Below are 21374 nucleotides of genomic sequence, written 5' to 3' on the forward strand. Positions count from 1 at the left end.
CCTCTCAACTTCCTACACTTCAGTGAACAAAGTCCCAGTCTCAATCCGAGGATTCCCCAGCTCCGTTGTTGACAGGGCTCTCAACCAGGTCCGACCCATCTCCCGCACTTCCGCCCTCACCCCTTCTCTTCCCTACCGCAACAGCGATAGGGTTCCCCTTATCCTCACCTACCATCCCACCAGCATCCACATCCAGAAGATCATCAGACGCCATTTCTGCCACCTCCAGCAAGATGCCACCACCAGACACATATTCCCCCTCCCCTCTCTTGTCCGCCTTCCACAGGGACCGTTCCCTCCAGAACACCCTGGTCCACACTTTCTTCACCCCCAACACCTCCTCACAATCTTACGGCACCTTCCCCTGTAACCGGCAACACCTGCATACTTCACCTGCACTTCCCAGAATCTAGTCTACTGCATTCGCTGCTCAGAATGTGGTCTCCTCTACATTGGGGAAACGAAGCATAGACTTGGCGACTGCTTCGCAGAACATCTACGTTCTGCTCGCAAAAAAGACCCTGAACTACCCGTTGCCTGCCACTTCAATGCACCACCCTGCTCCCTGGCCAACATCTGTCTCTGGCTTGCTACAGTGTTCCAGTGAAGCCCAAAGCGAAGCTGGAGGAACAACACCTCATTTTCCGCTTGGGGACCCTACAGCCCTCTGGACTAATATTAAGTGCAATAATTTTAGGGCCTAAACTCTCCCATGTCCCAGTCCCCCACGCCACACACCAGGCCTTGTTACCACATAGCCTGCCATCACACACCCCCTGTTGTTAGTCACTAGCAGTCCCCATTAACAACTACTCATCCTCCCAGAGATAGTAGGAACTGCAGATGCTGGAGAATCTGAGATAACAAGGTGTAGAGCTGGATGAACACAGCAGACCAAGCAGCATCAGCGGAGTAGGAAGGCTGACGTTTCAGGCCTAGACCCTTCGTCAGAAAACTAGTAGTTAATTAGATAATTAACTATTAACTAGTAGTTAATAGATAATTTTTATTTCTGAAGAGGGGTCTAGGCCCGAAACGTCAGCCTTCTTGCTCCTCTGATGCTGCTTGGCCTGCTGTGTTCATCTAGCTCTACACCTACTCATCCTCCCAGCCTGATAGTTGGATAGACAAAGGAGTTGCTAACTGTCTCTCTCTCTTTGGGCTCTATCCTATTGTTTACTCCCTACCCCACCCACCTCCCTATTTTTTGCATATAAACTGACGTTTTCCCAGCCACCATCAGTTCTGAGGAAGGGTCACCGGACCTGAAATGTTAACTATGTTTTCTCCTTCACAGATGCTGCCAGCCCTGCTGAGCTTTTCCAGCAACTTTGTTTTTGTCCCAGTCTTTTCAGTTTGATTTATTAAAGCTAAAAACTGACCCTCTGCCCATCAAAACTTAAGAAAACACATTGGCATTTCACCAGAGACAGCTCGCTCAGAACCAAAGGCCAGTGAGATGCCCTTGAAGACACATTGCAGTGTGAAGGCTTCGATAAATTGTTGTACTTTTTTTTTCCTGCAGCACGGTCTTGAGCCCATTTGGTACAACCCACTTACACCAAGATGCATTTTAAGCAATGGTATCAATGAAAATGGAAGCACTGAGATAGGGGTAAACACTGACCATAATATGACTCTGTGCTGAACGAAGGTACCTTCCCCCTTAGCAGAATTATTGTTCAGCTACAAGTTTCACGTTATTTTGTACTTAATTGTGGAACAAACGTGAATCCGGAAAAAAAAACACCGATAGTGATAGTCTTTCTGGAATTTTGATAATGCTTTAGAAGGAAAGAAGTTGAGAGCCCCGGGCGATGATTCATGAGAACAATATTACTACACTAGCAAAATAACACGGAAGGCTGTCTGCGTAGCAGTGGGTACAACCCATACGCTCTCATAACTTTATATTTTAAAAAGGTAATTACTGTCGCACCGATGCGGCCTATCCCATTGATTAGTTGCCACGGATGTTCGTTTGACGAGGAATTTCTTAACGGTTTAAGTTTTGGACCTACGAGATGGGCGCCCTTCCCGAGATCCGTCGTTGGTTGGTTCCCCCTCCGCCTGCACCGCGGGAGTGTATACCACTGACTCGGAGCTCTAGGTGCAGCCAGCCAGGAATGAGGAGCCGGAAAGCTGCCAACGGTTCCACCGGCCTCGAGGCCACCTGATGTGGTGCATACCGATTGGACGAAGCCCGGCCGCGCGGGTGGAGACAGGGTGCGAGGTCCGAGCGGATTGGGCGGCGCTGTAATCACGTGGGACGGCTGGGTTCGATCAGCCGAGGGCTAGCGTTTGAACTGTCAGTGCGGAGTGACAACGGCTGCTGCAATCACCGAGGGAGGTTGGTGTATCCCCTTTATCGACACTGCACTCTCGAACAGGTGAGGGATGTTTCTCTTCACCTGCCCCCACATGCACTATTTCGGGAACGATGCCACTCAAAATAGGTCGAAACTTCAAGGAGGTGAATAGACCCCTTGCCACCATCGCTGCTGATAAGCCAGAGGGAATTCCTTTATGTTATTGTTTTCTTGCCTGCCCCCACCCGTCGACGATTCAACGGGCCATTTGAAGTTAAGAGGCGGTCGACACTTTCGCTGATCTGATCTCGAGTTCTTCTCGTCTCCGGTTGGGGTTGACAAGGTTTCCAGTCCCACGTAGCATTTGCAATGAAAACAAGAGGAGGAGGTGGGGGAACGTCTCTGTGGTGCCGAGTACAAGATCCGTCAAACAAGTGGTGACAGGCAGACAGAGACAGACGCCTGTGTAGAAAATATTGCCATTGGATAAGGGAATTATGTGGGTTTCTTTTCCCAACCTATTGAAGATCAGCCTGTCAATCGTCCTTTTTTTTGCTCTTTGTTAGTCACTTGATTGCATTAAAAAAAATGTAGGAATCGGAGCAGGAATCGGCCATTTGACCCTTCAAACCATTAATTTCGATCTATCTCGAATTGCCCCGTCCAGCACTTTTGACATGTCTATTAATCCCTTTAGCCAACACCGCCTACAATCCCTCCACCCCCTTACTAAAAAAATCTATTTGTCCAACTTTGACTTGGGTATACACTGGATGATTTAAACATCTACAGCTCTGGTAGAGAATTTGAAAGAGTCACAGCCGTTTGAATAAATTCCTCCTGATATTGAGAAAGTGACCTCACGTCCCAGATTCCCAGAAATAGACTAGACAGCGTCCACGATACAGAAGGGGAAAAGTCTCCGCATATGCTCTAAGCTAGACTCCCACTCTCACACTTCTTAATGCTAAACTTTTGATTCATTTTATTTTACTGCGACCGTCAACTGTCTCTAAGAAGTGACAGTCTGCAGGAATGCAACTAATTAGATGGAAGATCCTAAGGTGGATGAAGATCATAAAAATGTGTGAATCTATTGTATTTTAAAATATTTGGAAAATGTAACACCAGTTTCAGCATTCAAATGATTGAAAAACCAGTTTCAGGGTGTAAATTACATCATCTTGGAATCTTTGGTTTCATGACGAAGTTAAACTGTTGGAATTTGAGGTCAGATTTGGTAAGGATGATCTAACAAGCTACTACAATCCTAGACTTAAGGATTAACACAAAAATTCAAATCTATGTAAGATATTGATCATAGAAAGATACTCTGAATGGATTATTTGATAATTTTTGTTTCTTTGCAGAAACTAAACAAAACAATGTCCAGTAAAAAGATCCAGGTTGGCTCTGTGGTGGAAATGAAAGGCGATGAGATGACCAGAGTTATATGGGAACTGATCAAAGAGAAGCTCCTCTTCCCCTATATGGAGATAAACCTACACAGGTTGTAATTTAGTGAACATTTAAAATATGGCTTTTATTAATTTAAACATTTTATTGGCTCAAAAAACGAGCCTATGAAATCCACATTTTGCTTCAAAATTAAGACATTTCCCAATATTTTCAGTGTTTAAACAAACGGTTTTTGTTTGATGAAATAGAGATCAGTGATTATTGCACAATTTGCTGTTTGGGTGAGTAAACATATAGAACTAAAAATTGCTGATTCACTGTGTTACTAAAAATACTTATGCAGTATTTTTCTCCAAGTATAAAAAGTTATTCAATAAACATCAAACTTTTATCATTTACATTTTCAAACTATTAATTTATCTTGTGTTTTCACAATTTTCCAAGTACAGTATGTGGAAAAATGATCAAAAATACTTGATCGATATATGTAAATAAAAGATTGTTTTTTAATTTTGGCTTTTTCTTTTTCAGGAATGCGGTGAATACTGTTGACTACTAGTTGTATCAAAGCTATTGACAATTTTTTTTTGTATGAGCCATGCCAGATGTTATTTTCAGGAGCTATTACTATTATTTCCTTCTGAGGAAGGGTCACTTGACCTGAAATGTTAACTCTGATTTCTCTCCACAGATGTTGCCAGGCCGTCTGAGTTTTTCCCATAAATTTCTATTTTTGTCTCTGATTTACAGCATCTGCAGTTCTTTCAGGTTTTACTATTATTTCATTCCTGCGGTCCCTTGACCTCCACATACTGCACCTATCCTGTCAGGGTTACAGGAAAGAAAATAGTACGTGGGTCATGGTTGATATATGTCTTCCCATAATTTTGCCACATTAATTATAATGTTTGTTCCTTCCCCTGCCACACTCTACTATTATGGTTGACATTGGCCAACTCCATTCAAAGTAAAGATTAAGCATGGATATTTTTTACCTTGATACCATATCAGTTGTTCTGATAGGTGCATCATATGAGAAGAAAGGTTTATAATGTCCCTAAATTCTTTCCATTAATCAGTATATCTAACTTGTGTTTCATGAAAACATTTAGTAAACATGTGTTAATGATTATTTATAGTTGTTATGATGCAAACTGATTTATTTCATTGAAGTATTTAAACAATTTGAAATCCAGAAAATACAACATTTTCTGGGGGGAGGGAGGGCAGGTGTATTTGGGACAATGGATCCAATAGGCAAATGGCCTAGTCCTGCTCCTAAGTCTTATGTTCTTAATGCTTTAAACTCAAAATGAATTTGGCTTTTTGGGAAAGAAGTTGGCTGTGGGCATTTTTTTTAAATTAAGAAATTGCACAACCCCAACCTGCTTTTTATTGGTGTTTGAACAGTGGTTAGATGACTGTCTAGGAATTCTATTCTGTACCTGCTCTTATGTTATTTGCCTTTTTTTTTGAACAGGGAGAAGGAAGAATAGTGTTTTCTCTAGAAGTTGGTGTTTGGTATAAGTTCTTCAGTCTCAGAGTTATACATTGCTGTTTTGATTGATTGACATGTTTTCCTTTAAAAAAATTGTCTTCAATATTAAGTATAAATACTGCCTATTTTTCTCTGTTCCTATCCATTCCATAACAGTACACTTTATAGTAGAAAAATTAGCCATTTTTCATCCATTCTTTACTTGCAGGAACAAAATGATTTGACGTAATGGAACGTTAGTTTTGTTCCTATCCCTTTCTTTATTTGAATATTTTTCTTGATTAATTTTTGCACCATACGCCCATCCTGATGTATTAGGACTATTTCAAGTTAAAAGAGAAGCAACCACAATGGAATTTTTCACAAATAAAGAATCAATAAGTTAGTGGTATGATAACCTATGGATAAGCCTACAGGTTCATTTGAGCACGGTTGGCAACGAATAGAGCCAGTGCAGAAGGTTGCCGTGGAGGAGCTGATTTTGGTCATGTCCCACCACCTGTTGGCCACAGAAAGGTGCTCAAGAGTGACCAATGAGTGAATACTCAGACCATGAATCCTCCTACTACTTCCTTATTATTCCCCAAAAAGGAAAGCAAAACAAACAAGGTGGCCACCTTCAAACAAATCATAGAAAGTGCATTCATGGTTTTACAGACTGAGATTTACACTAATGTCAAGAGATAGCTTTGTAGAAAACTGACAGCAATCCAGTTACTAAATTTTATACTTTTTACAGGAAAAGGAATAAACACATTTACATTTAAGTTGATGGTTAACTTAAGAAGAAATGTAAAGCAATGGTAATTTTCAAATAAATTTTTACTAAATTCCTAATTCCAGTTTTTTGCCATCCTGATCATATACAAAATAATTTGGAAAATCTTGCACTATGGAACATTTTTAAGCAGTACAATATAAACAAAATTAATGTTTACATTAAATTTATTGTTTTATGCTGAAACCTGAGATTTGGCTCTGGAATACAATTGCCTTTAATAGTGGATAGACAGTGGAACTGTTCCTTTAGACTTCTATTTTAGGTTTAAGTTTGTGTTTGAATCTGAACAGAAACTCCAGTCACTTTTGAATGGACATAGAAAACCTTTCACTGGTGCAGTAATAATCTGAAACCCTGTGTGCTTTCAAAGGAGAAGTACATAAATATTCTTTTGGAAAATAAATATACAGTATCATGTGTTTCAAATGGATCTTGTTTGAAAATAGAATATTGAATTTTTTTTTCATTTAAGTTATGACTTAGGAATTGAGAACCGTGATGCTACTAATGACCAAGTGACCATCGATGCTGCTGAAGCTATTAAAAAATATAATGTAGGAATAAAATGTGCCACCATTACTCCTGATGAGAGTAGGGTGAAGGAATTCAAGTTAAAGAAAATGTGGAAATCACCCAACGGGACCATCCGTAACATACTTGGTGGCACAGTGTTTCGAGAAGCGATCATCTGTAGGAATATTCCTAGGCTGGTATCCGGCTGGATCAAGCCAATCATCATTGGACGTCATGCATATGGTGACCAAGTAAGCTGAAATATTAATTTTATTACAGTGTTGTAAAATTTATCTCTGAAAGATCTTTGTCTCACTGTTATTTTGATAATCTTTGAAAAAGGAAAAATATTCCAAGTCCTTGTGACCTTAACTGAACATAGATTGTGTTCATTCATTTACTGATTTCAGCATTGTTGTTTTGAAGAATGCACAACATTTCCACCAGAATTTCTATCAAAATTGCTTTGTAACCAGCAAAATCAAATTTTTGTTCTTTCTTATTTTCTTCTTCTGGGCTATCTACATTGGAACTACTTCAAAGAGCTGTTCACTCCTCTAGTGGCCAGAAAGATGTTTGTTCCTTAATTCTGGTGTCACCCATATTAATCTGTCATTTTACTTTGTTAGGTGGATGGCCTAGATTATGGGCACATACATATACCTTCATAGATTAATGGAAAAGACAATGTTTTGGACTGGCATTTTTGTAAATCTAGAGCTTTCTGCTCCTATGATGCTGCTTGGCCTGCTGTGTTCATCCAGCCCTGCACCTTGTTGTCTCGGATTCTCCAGCATCTGCAGTTCCTACTATCTCTGATTTAACTGCTATTTGCTTTTGTCATAGAATCCCTACAGTGTGGAAGCAGGCCATTCAGCCCAACAAGTCCACACCACCCCTCTGAACAGCATCCTACCAAGACCGGTTCCCCTAATTTTCCATGTCTAACCCACCTAACCTAAACATCCCTGGGAACTATGGGCAATTTAGCACAGCCAATCCACCTACCCTGCACATTTTTGGACTATGGGAGGAAACCAGAGCACCCGGAGGAAACCCACGCAGACACGGGGAGAATGTGCAAACTCCACACAGACAGTTGCGTGAGGCTGGAATCGAACCAGGGTCCCTGGTGCTGTGAGGTAGCAGTGCTAACCACTGAGCCACCATACCATCCTGTTGGATAGCATCATATTGGCCCCTGGGCTAGTCTAAAACACTCTTCCAGGTTAATCAATAGAATCACAATGGCAATAAATGTGAAGCTAAAAGTGTTCTGACAAAGGGTTTCAGCCCAAAACATTGACTTTCCTGCTCCTTGGATGTTGTCCGACGTGCTGTACTTTTCCAGTTTCACGTTTATTGACTCTGGCTTCCAGCATCTGCAGTCCTTACTGTCTCCTGTTGACTCAAAAACTTCCACTGAGAGTACAACTCCCAGAAACTACCTCAACTTGGGAGCGTTTTACCTTTTGGGGTGGGACGACATATCCTAGGGAGTGCAAGAAGTTCAGTAATACTGTGGTATCAGTTTCGCAGCTGGACACGCTGTTACTGGCGACAAGCAAATCATCCACATACTGTACTACTGTCGATCCCTGTGGTAGTTCCAGGGTCTGTAATTGTTTCTGGAGGGTCTGCGAAAACAATGTGGGGGAGTGGACAAAACCCTGGGGCAGCCGGGTCCAAGTATACTGCTGGCCTTGGTATGTAAAGGCAAACAGGTACTGAGAGTCCGGGTGTAGCGGTACGGCGAAAAATGCATGTTGTAGATCAATTACTGTAAACACGCAGGCATCGGCAGGTATGCAACTTAAAATATTCGGTTTTTACCTGTAACTTGGCTCGTGGTTTGGGTTCGTTCTGACCATCCCAGTAGTAGACCACCGCTCGCCTCATTTGCGACCGGGAATTCTCGGACTAGTTCATATTGTTTGTCCAGATCATGTCCAGATACATTGCAAAGCCGTAGCGTTAGAAAGGTGAGTCGTCTCCTCGATTGAAGGCTTGATCACCCGCAAATGTTCCGTAACAGGCAACAAACCGCTCCCAATAAACGCCTCCCGACTCCCCAGGTTTTAGGTCTGCACTCCAGTACTCCAGGTTGTTGTAAAGCTCGTTCTAACGACTGAATCAAATGGTTTGTTTGGGCGTCAGCGTGGGGAAATCTCTGCTCTAACTCCCTATGACTTCGAACTGGTCCCCTTTGATTGCCGTCACCCATTTGTTCCTGCCATTTAGTCGCTTCCTCAGGCGATTAAAATCATACAGCACAGTGCGAACAGATCTTGGGGGGTGGCATTATACATTTGAACCGTCCTTCGGACATATTGGGTGAATTGGGCTGGTTTTTCCTTACGATCCGGAGCTTGGTTCATTATCATTATCAGTTCTTGGGGCTTCCAGGGGACATAAACTCCAATTGTCGGTTCCTGATCGTCATCAGCGGCTCTGGGATTTGGAAACTGCCATATTGGACACTGCAACTGGGGACCAGTTTGGAGTCCACTAACCCCGCTCCAAAGGTCAGACGGCACCTGTTTTCTGGAGTTTATTTTTACCCGTTCGGCCACACTGGATCCCTCGGGAGCCTGATACGGCGGCGGGGGCGGTGCAGCAGGAATAGGCGGGTGTACGGGAGGTACTGGCAATCTAGGATAATATCCCCATTCCTCATCTCTATCGGTATCATCCCCCTCATCAAACAGAGTCGGTATGCCAGACATAGGCCCGGGATCCCGAGTAGAGCTTAGATTCTCTTTACAGCGCTGTTGCTTTAACCCTTCCGGTCTATCTCTCAGCCTTGATGTCTTTACGCTGTTAATGGTTTAGGCAATTGTCTGAGGTTTAACTCTGAGGTCTTTTAGGTTACAGCTGTTGCATTAGTTTTTGCTTTTTGTGAATTCTTTCCTTTATTTTGCCTCTCAAGTCTTAAACCTGACCAAATGAAAGCACAAAGTTGCCTACAATATTTCAGTATTACTATGGCTATCTATGTACTTTGATAATTTGATGCATCTGCATGTGCAAATGTTTGGGTTTGCCGGATCTCAATTTAATAGTATTTGGTTTCATTTCTTTATATTCTACAAATTTTCAGCATCAGACTGGGTCTAAATTGAGTATTAGTCTAACTGTTGCAACAATAATGAAAGGTAGCACAGGAGTTTAGAATTTATTTGGCAGAATGAAGTAAAATTATATTACTTAAATACTACAGTCATTGTTTCCACGATGCTCTTATCTTGATTTTTCTAAGCTACAACTACACCACCCTAACACACTTTCACTTTTAGATGTATCACAATCTTATACTTCAACTTACTGTTTCCCCTTGTTAACTAGTCTGCCCCCTTCCTCTATCATATTCTAATTTTAACTGGCCATATCATAAGGAGGCAGTTCTGTTAACTATTTCTTTTCTAACTGTACCACGGAGATGAGAAATTTAATGAGTCTGCCCCCTTCCTCTATCATATTCTAATTTTAACCGGCCATATCATAAGGAGGCAGTTCTCTAGATCGAATCCGTCAGGTAGTGGCGACCACTTCACCTGACCGGGATCCCCAGTCCCGACTCTTTATCTCAGGAACAATACAGAATAGCCAATGTCACCCGCAGCACAACCTCATAAAAAGAAGACAATTTCTTACCTTATGATCCTGGTCCGGATATTTGTTGGATCCCGTCAAGGTACCAGTCTCACTGGGTGAGGGGCAGATATACTGTCCGAACATAAGGAGTGGTCTGAGGTAAAATACCTCGGGGCGCCCTACCACTCTATTATGCTCGATTCAAACTCTCGGTCACTTATTCAGCCCAGAGAAACGTTCCCTTTGTTGGGATCCGAGTCACGGCACCAAAATGTTGACTCAAAAACTTCCGGACCCCACAAGAGTTCCATTAACTTCTTTATTTTAGTTTAGCCGGCGAGAGGTCCGACGAGAGTCCAAGTGGACATTCTTTTCTTCATTATTTCAAAGATGTGGCCTTGGCTGGCAAGGCTAGTGTTTGTTGCCCATCCTTGATTATCCTTGAACTTAAAGGCTTGCATGGCTATTTCAGAGGGCAGTTAAGAGCCTGTTTTATCACACCAGGCAATGTCTGGTGTGAATACTGTTGGTTTCCTCTGTTAGGAGATTGGTGACCCTTATGAAAAACAACGTTGGTGACCCTTATGGAAGACAGCATCTAGCAAACTATCCTGCAAGCGATGATAACTCCATAAACATTGTGCATCAGTGGCTGAACAAGACGTCTGAATTCACTGCCTATCTTTGCACTCTTCGTGGTGCAGAGATGCAGCTGTGCATTGAAATGATAGAGGAGTGGCTGCTTGAAGCATCTATATGCTCCTCTTGGAGTATTTCTGGCATTGGCATTAGCAATAGCTCCTCATCTCATCCAACTATGACACCAATGCCTCACTTGGTTGTGATGACAGCTAGGCTGTTGGAATTCTGAGTGGTCCTTGATATGCCAGCATCCACCAGGCTTCAGGCAAAACTAGGTCAGCAGCCTGCCTCCACATCAGCTGATGTTGCAGGAAGTGCACAATTAGAAACACATTTCAAAGACTTAAGAAGAGTATCTAGCTGCATTCTTGAGTTAATAGATTAAAGCATGCTGTGTGGCATTTTTTTTCCTTTTGTACATCAGTAAGTATGGTATGGCGAAGTAAGAGATTTCTTTGCATTTCAGTGAGCTTCTGGGACTTCCAGATTACCCTGACTTGGCCACTGAGTTTAATGAGGGGGTCTAAACATGGTAAGATTGAATCATTTCCCCCAACACTATTTAATGTCTTAGTGTGTGCAAATACATGGCAAGGTCAATGAAGGAAGCAGCAAAAGGATGTAGAGTGCTGAAACTTTAATGAATTACTGAAATCTGACATTGAGGATCAAGTAAAATGTGCCTGTTTCAGTATCCCTAGGCTCCCCTGTGTAGATCTTGCTGCATCTTTATTGGCCCTAGGTTGCTTAACATCCTAAGCTTGGTATCACCTTCCTACATTTCCTCATCATTGGAGCAGGCATCAGGCTATGAGATATTCCCATTATCAAAGTGTCAGTATTTTTATTTGTTTACAGGATGCAAATGTCACTGACTAGCATTTATTGCCCATTCCTAATTGTCCTGGAAAAGGTAGTGCTGAGCTGTTGTCTTGAACCTCTGCAATCCTTGAGATGCAGGGACACTTGGAGATGCCAGGTTGTGCAGACCAGAGCACACTGCCATGGTATGGAACCCCAAGGCAGCCATCCTTTCTGCCCCTTTGGTTTGCCACTGCCTTTGCCTTCAGCTGTCTCCCTCCCTGATCTGCCTGTCCAGTGGAAGTCCCAAATCCAGAAGAATGAGGCCAGTGGCAGATAGATGTATTCAGTTACCCATAGCAACAGAAGTGTCAGCTCTAAGATGGCATTGTAGCAGTATGCTTCAACAGTTTTGCTTTTCTTTTAATCCTTTTTCCCTATAACAAGGCAAAAGCCTCTGTTGTTTCACTTTCACCACTAAGCTGTTCACAATGGCTGCTGACGTTCTGAAAACTTACTGCCACCTTTATACCAGGCAAGGAACTGAAGTCCAATGGTTTTCATGCACATTTGGAAATATTGGAAAACCTTGTCAAATTTGAAGTGTGTGAGTGCAAGGTCCTCTTTCCTTGTTGACCATCTTTCTGAAAATGTGATTGTGACGTGGAGACATTATTTCACCCCTTACATCTGTAGCCCACCCCCAATTGGCTGGGAAATTGAGCTCAATCTTTTAGTATTGATTGTGTTGGCACTCACGAATGTGTGAAGTACTGTTCATACAATTATATATGGGCAGCCTGGTGACTCGGTGGTTAGCACTGCTGCCTCACAGTGCCAGGAATCTCCCTGTGTCTGTGTGGGTTTCCTCTGCATGCTCCGCTTTCCTCCCACAGTCCAAAGATGTGCAGATTGGGTGGATTGGCCATGTTAAATTGCCCATAGTGTCCAAGGATGTGCAACCTAAGTGGATTAGCCACGGAAAATGCATGGTTACAGGGATGTGGCAGGGGAGTGGTTCTGGGTGGGATGCTCTTCTGAGGGTTAGTGTGGACCCAATGGGCCAAAACGCCTGCTTCCACACTGTAGGGATTCTATGAACATTTCCACTGGTCTGGTGAATAACTTCCTTGTTAATTTCAAAAATACCATTGTCCACAAAATTTCTACCATAATTTTCTTTTCGTGAAATGCTTGTCAAGGAATGCTGTCAAGAGATCAAAAACAAAATTTAATAAAAATCAAGGAGATGCACTGTGCTGATGCACCAGCACATACCAGTCTGATTACGTTGCTAGATGTGCCTTTGTATAAGTTTCACATGTTGTCCAGTTTTTTGCTGACTTGGGGAATGGCCAGTGAAGATGTACAGAGAATAACAAATGTATAGAATATATAACTGGGGCATGACATTGATGTAAATTGAAGAGTGAATTGAAGAAACTACTAAATTTTCTTTATTCATTCAGGGGATGAGGGCATTGCTGGCTAGGCCAGCATTTATTTCCCATCCCTAATTGCCCAATTATGAGTCAACATTGCAGTGGGTCTGGAGTCACATGTAGGCCAGACCAGGTAAAGGTGGAAGTTTTGTCCCCTAAAGGACTTTAGTGAACGAGATGGGATTTTCTGACAATCAGCGATGGATTCATGGTCATCATTAGACCCTTAATTCTAGATATTTATTGAATTCAAGTTCCACCATCTGCTCTGGGGGGATTCAAACCCAGGTCTCCAGAACACTACCTGGGTTTCTGGATTACCAGTCCATCAATAATACCGCTAGGCCATTGCCTCCCCCTAAATACCTTTCTGGAAGTAACTTGATCAAGAAATGAGTTGAAAATGCTTCATGTGTTGAGATGATGATGAATTATGAAGGATCAATTTCTCCACAATATTTTCCATGGAACAATAAAGATAACAAAGAATTATCACTGAATATCTTCAACCCTTAAGTGGAGCATAATACAATTGTTAATTTTCTAAACGGGACAGAAAATCATAGTTGTTTGCACAATGTACAATTCTACTTTTATTTGTACCTGTAATTGAGGTCGCTGGTCATCTGTCAACTGAAGAATGGTATTATAGCTGACATCTACATAGAAAGTATTTTTGATGTCAAATGCTGGATCATGAATAAGGACTTTAAATATGCTTTGAAAATATTAATACTATTCTTAGTTGAATTAATATCATAAATATTAATTTAACTTGGGGATGTTGTTCTCTTTTTGGCACTCCACAGTAATTTTCAAACGTAACATTGGACTTGAATAGACTTAAGCTAAAATAATAAGCACATGCATGAATTTGCCCAGTCAGCTCAGTTGGTAGATGACACAAAGCTAGAAGGAGGGCACACTGTGAGGAGGATGCAGAGGTGCTTCACTGTGATTTAGACAAGTTGAATGAGAGGGAAAATGCATGGCAGATGAAGTGTAATGTGGATAAATGTGAGGTTATCAATTTTAGTAGCAAAAACAGGAAGGAAGATATGAATGGTGATAGATTGGGAAAGGAGGAGGGGCAACAAGACCTGAGCATCCTTGTACACCAGTCACTGAAAGTATGCATGCAGGTGCAGCAGGCGGTAAAGAAGGAAATGGTATGTTGATGTTTGTAGTGAGAGGATTTGAATTCAAGAGCAGGGATGTCTTGCTGCAATTATAAAGGACCCTGGTAGGATCACACCTGGGGTACTGAGTGCACCTTTGGCCTCCTTAGCTAAGGAAGGATGTTCTAGTTGTGGAGGAAGTGCAAAGGAAGCTTACCAGACTGATTCCTGAGATAGCAGGCGTAATGTGTGAAGAAAGGTTCCATCGTTTTGGACTATATTTACTTGAGTTTAGAAAAATGAGCGGGGACGCATATAAACCTCTAAAATTCAAATAGGATTAAACAGGATAAACAGGAAGGATGTTCTTGATGAGCGGGGAGTCTGGAATTAGGAGTCACTGTTTAAGGATATTAAGTAGACCATTCAGGACTGAGATGAGGAGAAATATCTTCACCCAGAGTGGTGAGCCTGTGGAATTTTCCAGTACAAAAAATGATTGAGGCCAAAACATTGAATGTTTTCAAGGAGTTAGATAGTAATTGGGCTAAAGAGATCAAAGAGCATGAGAAGCAAATGGGAACAGGGCATTAATTGAATGATCAGCCGTGATTATATTGTATGATGGAGCAGGCTAGAAGGGCCAAAACGCCTTCTCCTGTTCTTATTTTCTGTGTTTCTATTTATGTTATCATGGACTTGCTGTTAGACATAATTTGGTCTTGTAATTGAAGAGCCTGTGGACATTTATTGTTTAAGCTTGCGTGCAAGTAATGGTCACGTGGGTGAGCGATGCCAGATGATCATGGATAACAGGGGACTGTGATCCTAAAAGCCAGGACTGCAGTGCTTCCCAGAACTATTCCAAGTATGAAAATCTGGGAGGGTATGGGAGTTGTTGAGCAGATGGTAAGGGTGATCTTTATCTGTTGAGTAGGATGGATCGTGGGCTTCAGCTGCTGAGTAGGTTGAAGCTTTCTTTGCTGAGTGGTGGCGATGGGCTTCAGCTGGTGAGCAAAAATCTGATGGTAAGAATTTATCCTTGCAGTTTTGTAAAAACAAATACCTTTTCACGGGCCATTCTTTTGCAGCAGCAATCTGCTCTCGAAGATCTGTCCTTTGGGTCATATCTGCCAACACAAAGAAAGTGAGCATTTGAGGTGCTCTTGCAGCAGTAGGCCCTCAGACCGAACTCCATGGTAGCCATTGAGCTTGAGACAAAAATTCTCATTCTTGCAATCACCCACAGTTTGGGAAGCCTTGAACAGAAACAGAACAATTCAAAATATAGTGCTATTTTGACTGGATCATTACTGCTTGTTAAGAGCCTACCTAGTGATTTATTTTAATCTGGGTGTTTTGGCTGATGAACTTTATCATTCTAGTTCTATTAGAACTAAAGTTAAACATCTAATTGAATGTGGCTTGTAAAATATAAAGTCAAACCTTGTTTTGGCTCTGATTTAGTCATGGATAAAAATTTTGTCCACAGTACAGAGCTACAGACTTTGTTGTGCCTGGTCCTGGTTCTGTTGAAATTAAATACATACCTGCTCATGGTGAGCCTGTCACCTACTGTGTTCATAATTTTAAAGGTAAGATTTGCATTATTAAAATTAGTGCTTTATGAAATCTGTGCTTTTACATATTCTGCACAATGCATAATGTGATTCTTTTAAGTTGAGTAGATTGTGTTAGATCTTACGTTTTCCGTTACTGATGATATTTAACTAACAGATAATGTTCAAGTACATTAAATCATACTTTTTCATACTAGCATCAAAAAGCTTAACTTTTCCTTTATACTGTGAAGATTTTATCTTTTGAAAGAAACAAAATGTACTTTACCCACAACGTATACATACGGGGATAACCTAACCAATGCACACACAGCAAGCAATACAGAATACATACAATTGAGAAGAGCTCGTGAAAAAAAAATAAGATTTATTGTTAAGTAACCAACTTCATAGAGGAATAGAAAGAAAAAAAGCACTACTACCCGGTTATAAATTAAGTTTATTTTTACATTTGCAAACGAGAAAGGAGTGGGATGGAAGAGGAACTAACAATTACAAGAGTCTTTTGACACTATGTGTAAGGTCCAAAAACAGTCATGACAAACACAAATTTTGTTATATGTGACTTGATTTTAAAAAAAAGTCATTAACTACGTTTTGTTACAGATGGGGGAGGAGTTGCTCTGGGAATGTACAACACTGACTCCTCTATTAGGGACTTCGCTCATAGCTCCTTCCAGCAAGCTCTTGCTAAAGGCTGGCCTTTATACATGAGCACAAAGAATACCATACTGAAGAAATACGATGGACGATTCAAGGACATATTCCAGGAAATCTATGAAAAGTAACTCTTTTAAAGTAATGATCTCAATGTTTTTTTTTTACTGCTGCCACACTCACTTTTTTCCATACATTATTCTTTTGTTTTTTGGAAAGAAATCTTCCTTCTTGAAGCTCCTTTAGTTGTAAAAGAGGATGGGCACTTTGGCTGTGGTTTATTTGCTTATGTCACTCTTTGATTGGTGAACAAGAGACTGATTCACCTGTGGCAGTGATCCATAAAGAAGCCTGTGGACCAAACTGGCTAGCCCTATCATCTGAAGGAAGAAACAATGACAGGAGAATGCATTTAGGTTCCTAAAAAGAGGAGGGACATGTAAATTTTAAACATTTGGAAAACTTGACTTTATGGTACAGTTGTTGAGGTAAGAAGATTAACTAGATGTCATTGCTTTAAAGTAAAAAGATACTTTTCTAACCCAGAATTGCTTTCTCTTTCAGCCAATACAAAGCACAGTTTGAGGCCAAAGGAATCTGGTATGAACACAGACTAATTGATGACATGGTAGCTCAAGCACTAAAATCTGAAGGTGGCTTCGTTTGGGCCTGTAAAAATTATGATGGTGATGTACAATCTGATTCTATTGCACAAGGTATTCTTGCCAGTTTGTTTATGTTATTCTACACTTGATAATATATAGTAACTAGCTAATTCTACTGATGAATGTCAACATTATATTCTACAGTTTGATTTGAAATTTATCAAAATAACTTGCAAAGTACATGTCAACTACACAAATGTTCTTGAAATACCAGACTTCCCAATTTCAAATTAACACAGAAGATAAGTAAGATATAAATGGTCAAACTTATTGAAAAATTGCTTCCAGTTCTTGTATATTCTTGGTGCCTATATTTGACAAAAAAATGAGAGGCTGACCTTTTTCTTTTATCTAATCACTTGTGGATTGTACTATAGTTTCTTTATTTTGTTTGTTTTTAAAAGATTTTTTTGTAATTGCCTACAGGGTATGGCTCACTGGGAATGATGACGAGCGTGTTGCTTTGTCCTGATGGTAAGACAGTAGAAGCTGAGGCAGCCCATGGTACTGTTACTCGCCATTACCGTATGCACCAGCAGGGCAAGGAAACTTCAACCAATCCAATTGGTAAAATTATTTTGTTTTGTCTTTATATAAAATTAATTGCAAAGTATAACTATTCTATTTTATTAATGTTAACACAGAGTTGCAGTGTATTACATGGTAGTCTCAAAATATACTAACTTGAAATGCATTTTACTTGATATTAGATCTGAGTAAAGCCCAACATCTCCATTGTACTAGTTTATTCTAGGAGATGAATTTTTCTTAGTTTACCTAAATGGAAGAAATCATTGGAGTTACAGCAATAATTCAGAATCATTTATCTTCATGAAACAAAGGTTTTACAGGTTTGGTAATGTTGATATTTAGGAGATGAATTTCCATGAAGTTCTTCCATTCCATCCATTGTTTAAATTGCTGAGGAAAACAGGTGTAAGTATTATTGTATGGAGATTTTTATGGCTCATCCACTGGGACAAATTGGTGAAGTACTGTGGAAATTTTACTCTTTTTAAGTTTGTTGGAAAACATTGTGTGGTTCTTGTGAAAGCTGCAACTAAAGGTTTGTGAAACCATGGTAAAGACTCTGTAATAAGTTGGTTATTTAACAGGAACCAAAGGTAATGATGAGTAGTTGTATTTTCTATATCTGTTCAGGATGTGGGAAATTTTGAAACAAGAACATTTACTGCCTAACACAATTACTTTGTGGACATGAACAGCTAACCACATCTTGTGGAAATTGTTATCATACAGCTGATGGTTATACTGGACAGGTTTGATTCCAGAGTAAAACTTGGCTTGATAGATCATAAGTTTAATATTTGCAATTTAGTTAACTTGTTATCAGTCATTGAACATATTAACAAGAGGCTGATAATGTACTTTTAACAAAATGACATAAGTTTATTACTCAAAAAGAAAAAGAATGGAACAAAGCTATAAGAGAGTTTGAAAATGTATAAAAAACAAAGAGAGAGACTCAACCATCTTATCCAGCGATTTCCTTCTGGGCAGTCAACCCCACTGAAGTGTCACTCTGATCTTCATTCTTTAATTTCCTTCTCAACTGACAAGTTGGGAGTGTCTCAGTGGTTTACTCCACATCCGTCAGATTTCATTGTGTGTTACTGTCTCTCCAAGACACACAAAACACCAACAGCTGACTGACTGACCTTTTCTCACTGAACTCTTTGAAAAGCTGAGGGCTTTTCTAGCCTTTTTTTACAAGGACTGCTAAAACAACTGAAAATTTTTTTCCAGCTCTGATGGCCTGGAGACTGTCAACATCAAACTGTTCTTTCAGTGGTATGGATCTTTTTTATCTGAACTGGAGCTGAAGGTCCCTCTCCATCTGTCTGCCCAGGTTGTAGATCTTAAAGTGAACATTTCAGAATTAGCTCATCAGGTAGCTTGTCTAACCATTTAACTAATTTCTAGAAGGAAATAATTTGTGCTCAAGTCATATGTTTTCATGGAAATACCGTTTTGATCCATTGCCTAAAAAGACATTTCTGAATACTTGCAAAAACTGAAAACCAAAATCTCATTTACTTCTACTTTAGAAATGAAATTCCCTAAAAATAGTATATTACAAACCTTCATCACAAAATGGAGTTTTGTATGAACCAAACCAAGTAGAGATGATAGATTCACCACTCTATAAGGCATAATGAACTAGATGGATACTTAGAAAATCTAACATCTTTATGGGTTTTGTTTTCCTGGTATTGGATACACAGTAGCAAATTTATTGAATTCACTTTCACTTTTGCCATTTAAGTCAGGGCAGCTGGGTTGCTGACTCTTTTACGGTAATTACTACATTGCTGTGTATAATCAACATAATACTTTAGGCTGAGTATTGGGACTTTACTGTCAAAATTACACTCTTTAATTTTGTAGGTGACACCAAGTTTTATTGAAAGCATAATGTTTAGAAAAAGATTTAAAATTCTGGAGATCTAGATTCAGCAGTTAACAACCAGATAAGTGAATTTCAAATTGTTAATTATAAAAAAAAAGGTAATAGAAATGTATGAGTTTAGAACCATAGAACTTAATAGAAGGAAGTTAATTGTGTTGTCATTTTTATTAAAACATTGCAAAACTACTTTCACTGTCCTTCTCCTGATTCAAATATATCAACCCTTCCCTAGACGGTTCAATGGTCTGTCTTCAGAATTGTTTATAGCAAAGTATTTCTTGCTCTCAACAGTCCGCTAAAGAAAATTCTCTTAAAATTCATGACTCATTTGTGACCATTTTCAATTGATGACTTTCCAAGGAACAGTATTTCTTTGACCATTGTTTCAAAACACTCAATATTTTATATGCAATATTTTATTGCCATTTCTCTCATTTCTGAAATCTTGCTCATCTTCCTTACAACTCACAAGTCCTTCAAATCTGCGAAACCTCCTCTTAGCCCTAGTGAAATAGTTTGACTAGTTCCTTCACAAGTCTCTTATTCCTTACTGCTTAAGCTAAATTTTAAATTCTAAATCCCATCTGCCACCAAAATTGCTTACTGTCACAATTTCATGTTACTGCCACTCTTTATCAATTCTTATGATATCTCTAGAGTTGATTTCCCCAAAATCTTTCTTGCTGATCTCCAAATCTCCCAATACATTCAAACTTCCTCTCTTCTAGGCCGACTTACCAATCACAGCTGCCTATGAATTACTTTGGATACCTATTCTAATGGGTCGAATTTAAACTTGCCTTCATTTTCAAACCACTCCATTTCTAATTTACTTCAAACTTTACAACTTCCTCCAACCTCATTTCACTTCCTATGCTGCTCTCTTCCAACCATCAAGGATGATAAAGCCATCAGTTGCTTTAAACTGTAAGGCCCGGAACCCTCTGCTTAAGATCAACGACAGTCTCTCTTGCTTTAAAGTTATGTGGACATCTCTCCCATTATCACATCGCTTCTCTTCTTTTATAATTTCATCTGTGAGCTATGAATCTCCCAAAGATGTTTTCTTCTGTACTTAACATATTGCAATAATGGTTCAGTGCTTAATAGTCTGTTAAATCATAGAGTTGGTTAAAAGTACTTTTCTTGCCTAATAGTATGTTTTTATGCAAGACTCTTCTCCATCAACTCTCTTCGCACCAATTTTTGTTTCAAGCTTCCATCTTTGCTTGGACTCGAGGACTAGCCCATAGGGCAAAGCTGGATAATAACTCTGAGCTACAGACCTTCTGTACCTTATTAGAAGGAGTTTGTGTAGAAACTATCGAATCTGGTTTCATGACCAAGGATTTGGCTGCATGTATCAAAGGACTACCAAAGTAAGTACAAATCCTGCTTGAGGCTAGAAGTCTCATTCAGTTTAAGGAATCTGTTTTTTATTCTTAACTCTATTACAAATGTGACAAGGTTTATTCTGGATTGTTAATTTTTAGTAATGGTACACTCATGATCAACACTGCTAAATCACAAATTAGCAGAAATGTTCGTTATGATCTGGGATGATAGAACTACACATTGGTGCTAATTTGTTCCTAATTTGTTCCTAATTGGGATAAAATGTATTATATATTAATGTAATAATGTCTGTTCAGTTCAAATCCATTGCCATATTTCGTCCCAAATGTCCTTAATTGAACAAATGTTAAATTCCTCCAATCACAAGGGAGGCAGTGGCCTAGTGGTATTATTGCTGGACTGTTAATCTAGAGACCCAGATAATGTTCTAGGAAGAGATAGTAGGAACTGCAGATGCTGGAGAATCTCAGATAACAAGGTGTAGAGCTAGATGAACACAGCAGGCCAAGCAGCATCAGAAGAGCAGGAAAGCTGACGTTTCGGGCCTAGACCCTTTTTCAGAAATGGG

The 21374-nt window shown here is 40.0% G+C and overlaps 1 protein-coding gene across 2 annotated transcripts in view; it reads left to right on the plus strand.

Annotated features, from left to right (window-relative positions):
- The first annotated feature begins 2276 nt into the window (after positions 1–2276).
- The window catches only part of idh1 (isocitrate dehydrogenase (NADP(+)) 1), a 25516-nt gene continuing 6418 nt past the window's right edge, over positions 2277–21374 (plus strand). The window contains exons 1-8 of one of the 2 annotated variants that reach the window (XM_020515817.2): positions 2277–2390; positions 3680–3819; positions 6480–6771; positions 15610–15712; positions 16304–16481; positions 16919–17070; positions 17446–17586; positions 20667–20829. In XM_020515817.2, the coding sequence (XP_020371406.2) occupies positions 3695–3819; positions 6480–6771; positions 15610–15712; positions 16304–16481; positions 16919–17070; positions 17446–17586; positions 20667–20829 (1154 nt within the window). In that variant the 5' untranslated portion in view covers positions 2277–2390; positions 3680–3694. The remainder of the gene's footprint in view (positions 2391–3679; positions 3820–6479; positions 6772–15609; positions 15713–16303; positions 16482–16918; positions 17071–17445; positions 17587–20666; positions 20830–21374) is intronic. The other variant, XM_048598526.1, reaches the window with a different exon arrangement.

This window comes from Rhincodon typus, chromosome 7 (genome assembly GCF_021869965.1).
Source record: "Rhincodon typus isolate 14 chromosome 7, sRhiTyp1.1, whole genome shotgun sequence".
NCBI classification, from domain to species: domain Eukaryota; kingdom Metazoa; phylum Chordata; class Chondrichthyes; order Orectolobiformes; family Rhincodontidae; genus Rhincodon; species Rhincodon typus.